Source organism: Cornus florida, unplaced genomic scaffold (assembly GCF_030987335.1).
Source record: "Cornus florida cultivar Cherokee Brave unplaced genomic scaffold, ASM3098733v1 CherokeeBrave_3.0.0_Hap2_Chr02, whole genome shotgun sequence".
In the NCBI taxonomy this organism is placed as follows: domain Eukaryota; kingdom Viridiplantae; phylum Streptophyta; class Magnoliopsida; order Cornales; family Cornaceae; genus Cornus; species Cornus florida.
In genome coordinates this window covers 2,681,671-2,691,917 of record NW_026775572.1, presented here as the reverse complement: position 1 = coordinate 2,691,917, position 10,247 = coordinate 2,681,671, and the positions used below count along the sequence as shown (strand labels likewise).

At 39.2% G+C, this 10,247-nt stretch overlaps 2 protein-coding genes across 2 annotated transcripts; one reads left to right on the top strand and one right to left on the bottom strand.

The window, feature by feature from the left end:
• The first annotated feature begins 1,046 nt into the window (after window positions 1-1,046).
• Window positions 1,047-3,317, top strand: LOC132293045 (uncharacterized). The gene is made up of 3 exons (XM_059790430.1): window positions 1,047-2,079; window positions 2,774-2,853; window positions 2,937-3,317. Exons 1-3 carry the CDS (start codon window positions 1,201-1,203, stop codon window positions 3,028-3,030), a joined length of 1,053 nt encoding a protein of 350 aa, XP_059646413.1. The 5' UTR covers window positions 1,047-1,200; the 3' UTR covers window positions 3,031-3,317.
• A 3,368-nt stretch (window positions 3,318-6,685) lies between these two features.
• On the bottom strand, window positions 6,686-8,765 carry LOC132293061 (uncharacterized). The gene is made up of 4 exons (XM_059790431.1): window positions 8,362-8,765; window positions 8,006-8,064; window positions 7,749-7,816; window positions 6,686-7,510 (listed from the first exon to the last, which is right to left on the bottom strand). Exons 1-4 carry the CDS (start codon window positions 8,545-8,547, stop codon window positions 7,155-7,157), a joined length of 669 nt encoding a protein of 222 aa, XP_059646414.1. The 5' UTR covers window positions 8,548-8,765; the 3' UTR covers window positions 6,686-7,154.
• Between the last annotated feature and the right edge of the window lie 1,482 nt (window positions 8,766-10,247).

Genomic DNA, 10,247 nt, shown 5'->3' with positions numbered 1-10,247 from the left:
CCCAAAGCAATGGCACCACCTGATATGGAATCCTCTTTCTATCCCGAGATGCAAAATCACACTGTGGATGGCTGTGCAAGGAAGGCTCTCCACTTTGGACCGAAGTAGACTGAGGAATGTTAACGGATTGAGAGTTTGCCTCCTCTGTAACGTGGTCAACGAATCCTGTGATCATATCTTCTTTGCTTGCACATACACAAGACCAATCTGGATCCATCTCCAAAGCATAGCCAGATTCCATGCTCCACCCTCATCATGGTCCGATTTCATCCTTTGGGCCTCCCATCGCTGGGCAAGAAGGGATCTGAGAAATTCGGTGAGGAAGCTCATGCTCTCCACCACCGTCAATAAAATCTGGATGGAGCGAAACAATAGAGTATTCACCAATCAAAGAAACTCACAGATGGTGGTCTTAAAACAAATCACAAACATAGTTAGACAAAAATTACTTTCAACCACCATCAAGGACTCACATTTTGCAAGAAAAATGGTGCTGTATTGGGAACTACCAGCGTCGATCCTGAGACCACCGGCGGAACCACCAGACGGAGCAGCTTAGGCCTATGGCTTCTGATAGCCCTTGATCATACACCGGATTGATTGCAAGCTTTGACAGCGATAGTCTCCGATTTGCCCTAGACTAAACGCTGTCATCGCATCTGTGTTGGGCTAACCCTAGTGATAGGCTTTTGTTTGTTATTTTGTTGATAATTTTGTTGGGCCTGTCCATTAATCATTGGGCCGGTCTTTTTTCTGGTATCTTTTTGTAAAGTTTTACCATTTATACAATACTTACTTACCTTCCCAAAAAAAAAAAAAAATAAATAAAATAAAATATGAATCCGAAAAATTTTTACTTAGATATTGAATGCTTGGGATTTTGAAAAATTCTTTATTTTTGGAATGGGATTTATGAGTTGACTCGGGTGAATCGGCACTCAACTCTAACCACTCAGGCAAGTGAAAGCACCTGCTAAATCAGTCCTAATCGTTCTAGACCCTTCTAAATATTTTATTTTCCCAATTTGTGTTAGGGCTTCAAAATTCTAGACCCTTCCTACTTGGAACCCTCCAGAGTTCGGATCACCTCTTGCCCTAAATTTCTCACATAATTACCAACTCTCCCTCTCTACAGGGTTGCTCATCACCACATACTCTCTCTCTCTCTCTCTCTCTCTGTCTCTGCTTTTTGTCTTTACAATGGCGAAATACGGAGAAGGCGATAAGCGGTGGATCGTGGAGGACAGGCCAGACGGAGCGAACGTCCACAATTGGCACTGGGCCGAGACTGATTGCATCGACTGGTCTCGGAACCTTCTCACGAAGCTTCTCTCCGACCACACAATACTCGACGGCGAGGGCAATCTCTACATCAAGACCAAGAAGGTAGATAAGGTCGATGGGGAGGCTTATGTCAACGTCCGCAAGGGCAAGATCATACCCGGGTACGAGATCAGCGTCACCATCTCTTGGGAAGGCGAAGTCAAAGATTCAGATGGCAAAACCTTGCTACTCGCCGACGGAATCGTAGAAATTCCGTATATTGCCGACGAGAACGCCGACGAGGACCCCGATATCAGGGTCGTTGTGAAGGACGAGGGCCCAATTGGGAAAAGATTGAAAGATGCCTTCCTTGCGAAGGGAAAGCCCTTTGTTTTGGAGCAAGTTAGGGTTTATGTCAGTGCGATGGCGAAGGGTGGGCCGGCGAAGGAGGAGTTGGAGGTGAAAAAGCCGGTGGCAGCGGCCGAGAAGAAGGCTGCGCCGGTGGTGGCGACCACGGCCGCACAGGGGGTAAAGAAAGAGGAGGTGAAGAAGAAGAAGAAGAATAAAGAGGGGTTTAAGACAATAACGTTGACGGAAAAGTTTAGTTGTAGAGCGGTAAATTTATATGAGATATTGATGGATGAGAATAGATGGAAGGGTTTTACGCAGAGTAATGCAAAGATAAGTAAGGAGGTTGGTGGGGAGATTAGTATATTCGATGGGTCGGTGACGGGGACGAATGTGGAATTGCAGGAGGGGAAGTTGATTGTGCAGAAGTGGAGGTTTGGGAGTTGGCCTGATGGCATTCAATCATTGGTGAGCTACTTGCTTTTACCTTCATGTTTGTATGTGTGTCTGTGCCAGGTTTGGTGAATTTATGTGTGTTTATATGAAAAAGCACAATTTTATTCTTTTTATTGCTTGATAAGATATTGTTGAGAACTAGATGATCTTGAATTTTATTATTGCATAACCTACTTGGTATATATATTCATGTAGAAGTTGTGTATATAAGGTATACATGTGTGCACATATGTTTAGATACCATTGCAATTTTCTGTTGTGATATGATTAAATAGTAACCAAACTGAGACACTCACTACTGTATTCTATCACACTTGCGTGTATATGTATATATAAATTTTCATGCCTGTATTGATTTTGTGTATATATTGCCAAAAACATGTAAATGTATATGGAATTGATCACAAGTAGGGGTTGGTTTGAGATTTGATGGGGATTAGTTGACCATGAATTTCAGTCTTTCATTCATTAGTGCAAATATTTATATATTTACACACAAAAGCATTCATGCTATGTTTGGGAGCACCGAATCGGCAGCTTGGATTTGGGATTGGAGAAAATTTATTCCAAAGCACCCATTTGGTGCTCCCAACGCAACATCAGTACTTTTGAGTACTTTTCTACTAGGTACTATTGTTCTACTAGTTATAAAAGTTTATTGACGATTGACTAGTTCACTAGTGAAGTTTGAATATTGATGTCTTAGGTGCGGCTTACATTTGAGGAGCCTGAACCTGGGGTTACAATTGTGAAACTGACACAGACTGATGTTCCAGAGGAAGACAGGTTGGTATCAGTTGATGGATTATTATAAATTTTGAATTTGATTGCTGTTATTGAGGTCTTAAGGTTGATATCTGATAATGCAGATATGGGAATTCAACTGTGGTGGAGAATACTGAGAGGGGATGGCGAGATCTTATTTTCAACAAGATACGTGCAGTTTTTGGTTTTGGAATATGAGCTTTTCCGGTTAAAGTCTTGCCAAAGTGTAGAATATTCATAATTTCATGTTTCATCCAGATTTTAGTTTTGGATTGAACGTGGCAATTTACTGAATGGAATGTTGTGGTTGTCATCGTCCTACTAGTCCATGTGGTTGAAGTCTGTAGTAGAGTGATTCTCCTTTTCTTATATCTCTTAATGACCACTTTTATTGTTGAACTAATAACTGCTTGATGGTAATGACCTAGATGTGTGTCTTACAAATCAATACACACATGGATTTGATCTGTGTGCGATTGTTATTATGTTCTTGTCTGGATTTGATCTGCGTGCCATTCTTATTATGTCCTTGTCTGGATTTGATCTGCGTGCCATTCTTATTATGTTGTTACCATAGATGGGCATTATACGTATTTGTTGTTGATTTGACTTTATGGCTCATTGCGTCCTTGTCTGGATTTGATCTGCGTGCCATTGTTATTATGTTGTTGCCATAGATGGGCATTACACGTATTTGTTGTTGATTTGACTCTATGGCTCATTGCTGCAAACATGTTCATGCTCGTATATTTTTATCATTGGTATCATAAGTGATCTCTATTCTTTTGTAGTATTAGTTATTAATGCAATAATTTTAGTTTAGCCAGTTATTTTCAGTACCATTCTTAACAAACTATATTTTTTTTCCCATTTGCTTAACAATCTATATTTATAGAAGATACATCAATAGTATGATGGAGAATTCAGTAGTAACAGGTCATGACCATGTAATATTAAATTTAAAAACCTTCAATTTGACAAATTACATATTCTAATTGTAGGCACTACCCTTTTTAGATGCTGTTTTCTTGTCCATTTCATATTGGTCACATTTCTTGGGTGAACCACTGTTTCATGGTTGTGGTTTTGAGAATAGGGTTTTGTTGCGTATCTGGAATTTGAGGAATAATCGAAGCATGAAGGTTTAAACTTTAAAGGAGGTTGATCCAGAAGCTGTATAATGAAATTGAAATGTGACTTCTGGTAGAAGGGGTCTGTATAAGCATCTATTGGTGGATGGACGTATAGAGTAAATTACAATTTGGTTGTAGATTGATCCATTAAAATTTCTGAGAAGTTACTCTTCTCTCCTTGGGTATCTTTTGGGAAAACTCTGGTTGGGAAGGCTCTTCCTGTTGGAGTATGTTGTCAATTTATACTAGTATGTGGCTTGGATGGTCAGTGTTAGGATTTGAATAGGCAGTCATGAGATTCCTACCAATTAATTTCACATTTTTTGCGTAAGGAATCTTGCTTGCTTTTGCTTGCACGTTGATGGTGTTCAGTTTGTATAGAACCATAGGTTGTTATAGTGGCGTTCTGTATCAAGTTTTCCCTATTTGAATTAAACATTAACTGGAAGTCAAATTTAACTGAAATTTTGGCACTTAGTTCTTTTTCGAACAAGGAAAATTCATATACTTTATTTACTGCAATTGGTATTTTCTCCTTTTGAACTTTATTTCTATTTCCACCAATGAAAATTGATTTACTTTAATTGGTATTTAACTTGTTGAAGATATAAATCAGATAGCTAAAGGAGTTCGAGTTTGTATACTGGAAAAGCTCATAGATGAGCCAGAGAAAAAAAATTCAGTCTATTCTGCAAGTTTCCCTAGACGAAAGTAAAAAAAGATTGAAAGGTTGTGTCATTTTATAGATACTATTGACTTAATTTGTTTTGTCAGAGTAGTTGGGTAGGATGGTAGATTGCGATAAGATTTCATGGACGAGTTCCAATAATGCAACAAGGTCTGCTCAGCGTTGGAAATTGTTTAATGTTTACTCTCATAAAATCATTTAATTTCCTTAATCATTTAGATAAAGTTCGCAAGTCTGGGTATATGAAATATTCTTACCAGTGCTATTTAACTGATTAGAAATGCAGTCTGGTGGTATTGGCTTTTGGAATTTGGAAATTCTTTGGTTGCGTAAAACTCCATAACAGTGAGGCTTAAGGCCTCCCACTTTTGTTTTGAGAGGTCTGTTAAGAGGCATTGGTGAGATCAGGCTCTTGGAGATATTAGGATACTTTCCCGTCTTTTAAGCAAAATATAGAAAACAGATATTTCTTTGCGACCCTATTCTCTTGGTTTTCACATGTACAGTCTGTAGTTTACACGGGTCTTAGTTTTATGCCCATATGTCAGCTGCATGTTTCGCAATTTCTCTCTGGTCCAATCTAGGGCTGTGTTTTGATCCAGATGTAATGGTGAAGAGTATTATCTGATCATACGCGGGCAGACTCTGATCGGAAATGCTTCTACATGGACAATAACACAACTGTAGACTGTAGATTGTTTGGCTTTATATTTCAAATGGTAATTTAGCAGTTGTTTCATTGCTTGCCTTGGGAGAACTGTTTACATGAATTTTGTTTTCATTCTTGTCATTCTAGGGCAGTTTATTTCTTCTATGTTTTGTGCATGTATGATTATGTTTTGTCATGTGAAATTGAAGCTTGTAGTTTTATTCATTCGCATCAGAGTCCTTTTTCTATATTTACCCTTTGTTTTGTTGGTATTTCCGCGCTTAGTGTCTCTGATAATATCTTTTGAGCTCTGCAATTACACAGGGCCCACCAAAATTTGCCATATTGTTTTTGGTAGGTATTCTGTGGGATTGGGATTGGCTAGAAATCTGTGTCTAGCCTTTTTGTTACAATTCATGTCATGGAAATTGGCCTTGTTTGAAGTCTACTCAAAGTCTCAAACAATTAGTTACCTGGCTTGAACGATAGATATTGCAGGGTTACAATTGTCCTCATCCCTCGCATGATCTTTGGACGTATATGCAAAGTGAAGCTCCACAATAGTTATCTTAACCATTCACTTTAGATTTTTGTCAAAGGCTTCTGTCGAAAAGATTTATTAGACATTGGATCCCTGTTTATGCCATTAGATTGTTCAGTAGGGTTCGAATACTTTGGATCAACTGGAGATGTGATCTGCTGCATTGATCTTTATGTAATATACATGAATGGTTTTAGGCTGTTGGTTGGATGCATGTGTAATGAGCTATTTAAATGTCGAATTAATTCAAAGATGATGAGTTCCTTGGTAGTTGCATTTCTAGGGTAGGGAATTTTCTTTCTTTTAATCCTCTATTTCATTCATTCATTTGCTTTTATACTTGGTATGGGGCAGAGATAAAGCAGGTTTGATGATAGATTTTAGGATGGAAGCTTTTGTGGATCATATGCTTTAAAAAAGACGAGATAAAGCAGGTTCGATGATAGATTTTAGGCCAGAATGTGGATCTCACATATGGGAGTGGCCCAGTTTTAACATTTCTGATCCGGCGAAATTGGAATAGCTCTTTTAGTCCACTATAACAACCCGGCCAGAATAAAAAATTGGGACTGGCACAAAGGTAGACATTTCTCACCCTGCCTACTTGGTGGAGTAGTTCTTTTGTTTTTTTGTTACTCTTAAGCCATCGGTGGTAGTATTAACATTTATTTCTCATTTAGTATTGAAAAAGATAACAAAATGGCAGATTTTGTGATAATGTTGTACTTTCGGCAAATTGCAATACATGGACCACGCAACAAACCACAGATATATAGCAAGTATGGCCGTTTTCATGAACAAAATTAACATTAATGGGTTGTCATCTAGTCTAGAAATGGCGACAGGGACGAGGGAATTTCTTTTTCATACATTTTCTCTAAAAATAAATAAATATTGAACTAGTCTAAAAATAAATTAAAAAAAAAAAACAACAACATTATATAAGACAAGAAAATCCTGAATGAATGAATGAGTTTTGTTTATGATACATGGTTAGGGATGGAGTATTTTTTTATCCAAGTAAATAATCTGTAGAGTTGTCTAATGTATTATTGGATTTTGGCATGGTAGAGTAGTCATTCATTTAACAATACATATGCATAAAGAGAGAGAGAGACATATAGGTGATATTTAATTCATATAGCATCTTGATAAATTTAGCACGTCTTAAGTGTGCTAATGTAAGCACAATTTAGTTTGAGTAAAAGGAGAAAGTAGTGAAACCAGACTAAGAAAGCCGTATGGTATTTAAAAAAAAGTGATGGAGCTTCCATTATATATACCAATTATCTTGCTCTTCTTTATCAACCATTAATCCTTCGACTCCCAAGTAGAAGAAACCTTCTTTCGTCTGAAGCGTCCATGGGTGTTTAAAGTTCTGTGATGCTCGCACAAAGAGTAACCCACAACACTGGGTTGGCAACACCTCCATCCTCTTCCATTCGTTCGTATGCACCTTGAACTCGAACCGCCTTCTTCTACTACTAGTATCTTCTCATCACCTCCTTCACTGCTCTTCTTTGCTGCACTATCCACCGCATCATCACCCCATTTCTTCACAATCTTTCTAATTTCCTCCCTCTCCATTACCATTTCCTCACTTTTTAAGCTTCCTCTTCTCTTCTTTATTGGGATAACTTTGTTTTCTTCACACCACTCTTCTATTACTATATATATACATATATATCACCAAATGTTAATTACCGAAATCAACCATTCATATATGTAATAAGAACTAAAAAAGCAATTAACCCCACTCATCATTTGCTGGACAGCAAACATATAAGTCTATATGCACAAATATACAAATAAATGTGTATATACACTCCTTTTTTTGATTGGTTGTATGTATACAGTCCTCCCGGTAAATTAAGTGTAGTGCTGCTGAGTGTAGCACGTGCGTACCTTGGTTAGAAAAAGACGAAGAAATGGAGCTACCAGCTGAAGTTTCCACGTTCTGGTGCTGATCCGTTCTGCATCAACAACAACACGTAAAATGCGCCATTGCAGCTATATATATATATACACACACACGCACATAAACACGCGAGAAAAGCGTCTTAATGCTATCATACGCCCCCTTGCAGGCTAATGTGCGCCTGGTGATGGACTAGGAGTGACGCTAGGACGATTAGATAGATGATGGTGGTGCTTAACACTACCTCTGATCACTTGTGATAAGTTTCTTCTCGTTGTCTTCCCAGCAGCCTATTGATGGGTTCTGCAACACAGTTACGCATTTAAAAGGTACGATTAATAATCGTAGCAACAAGTAACCAGGAGGAGTAAAACTGGGGAACACACTGCTAATGTGCGCCTGAATTGGTGTGCAGGTTTTACATTTTGGGCTCTAGAGCTCATAAAATCCAGCTTCTAATACTACTATATTTATATACAAAGGCAAAAATTTATATAAAGAATATTAAGGAGAGATGTAGTGGTGTGTGTTTGGTGGTTATGTGAAGCTGGTTAGAGAGAAATAATATAGGGAATCAAACAACACACACATTAGATATACCTGATTGAGATGCATTGAATAAGAAGTGGCCCTGCTGGTGTTGTGGTTTTGTTTGAAAGAGGTGGGGAGGAGAGATTGAATTGGTGGAGCAGTGAGGGTTATGTTGTAGTGATCAGAAACTGATGAAGATTGAAGATCTGGTGGTGGTGGTGGTGGTGGTGGAGGCCATCGTTTTCGGATCCTCATATTGATGGATTGATTATCAGCGTCCCTTGCCCTAATTGCTTGTGGAAAGACTTGAAAGAAACCAAGTAATCAGTATGCCTAAATTGCTTCTATATGGCCGATCTCTCTCTCTCTCTCAAATTAGCCGAAGAAGGAAGTACGGAAGATAACAGCACAGGCCAGGGTACTGGGAAAAAGTAGGAAAAGGACTGATAGCTGTTTGTGGGCAGAGAGTGGTGGTAACATTACTTACTGCGATGCCGTTACTCTTTTGGGTGGCGACGGGAGTGGGGTCCACTCAGCACAACGACATGCACGTTGTGCACCCTGAATTCCCCCATGTATCACATCAAATCCAAATAAGAGTTGAATAATATATACGTTTGGACTTCCTATGTGATAGTTATGGAATTATAGGAGCATCGGATGGACAATCTCTACCATTTCAATCCCAAGTCCATATTATTGGGTTTGGTTGTGGTCCTGTTTTTCCAGCAATGAAGCGATGGACCAAATTCGAGATTTCACAACTGGGCCATTCTTCTATCCATTCCCGGAGCTGTTTACTGGCTCCCTCTCTGGGCCTTAGTCCTGTATCTCTCATGATGTATTCTTTTGGGCTCTTATCTTGTCCAGTGTTCGGGAGGCATCTCCCTTGGGCGTCCTTCAAATTGTCTGAATTGTAGTGCAACTATAGTGTTTTTTGTAGGGAAATTATTTTATGGTTATTATTGGTATCAGCTTTAGAGTAAATCCTGCAGTTATGTTATCTTTTTCACTCTGTTTTTTATGTGTACATGTCTGTAAAATAATGCGTGACAAATGTCACTTCACTTTCTTGATTCTACTGCTATATATAAATATTAGGGTTAAGTGCATTAAACTCCCCTCAACTTTCTTCTCTTTCCCAATAAATCCCCCTGAACTAAGTGAAGTACACTTAACTCCCTAAACTATTTCAATTGTTGCAAAACATTAGTGGGCCGTTTAAAAACTAACGTCCAAAGAAGACACATGACTCACGTGACTAGGTTAAAATCAATAAAGACAAAAATAACCTTGAATGTGTAAAGTTCGCTTATACACCAATGTATCGTCAACAAAGACTAAAAGGAATAACATATACAGATACACAAATATATATATATATATATATATATATATATATATATATATATATATATATCCCTCCTTTCTCTTCAAACAACCTACAGCATCTGTCCATGGCCATCACCTCCACCGTCCGCCCATGGCCACCATCGACGTCGCCACGGTTCTCTCCCCTACTGAATATTTTTCCCTCACAACCACTTCACCATCCACAGCCGCCAACACAACCGCTCTCTTCCCAATCCACCTCCCTCTCTTTGGCCTCCAACTCCGGCAACAACAAGAACTTCAATACCGGTGAGAAGTGGGTTTGTTCTGCAACGGTAGTGACGGAGGTGCTCGGCGATGGCGAGCTTACCGGAGAACACAATGACTATTCGCGATGGTGGCGCTGAACTACATGGGCAGACGGTAGTGAGTTGAACTGAAATGGCGGCGGCGAGCGAGGATGAACCCACGGGACGGCGACGATTGTTCTTAACGATGGTCGCGGATCAGAACGGTGGCGGTAACGACTGTAGGAGTCGCGAAGCTTCAATGAATTACGGCAATGGTGGCGATGAATTTGTAAGATGCCGGTGAGCTTACCGATGAGCAATGGAACTGAACTG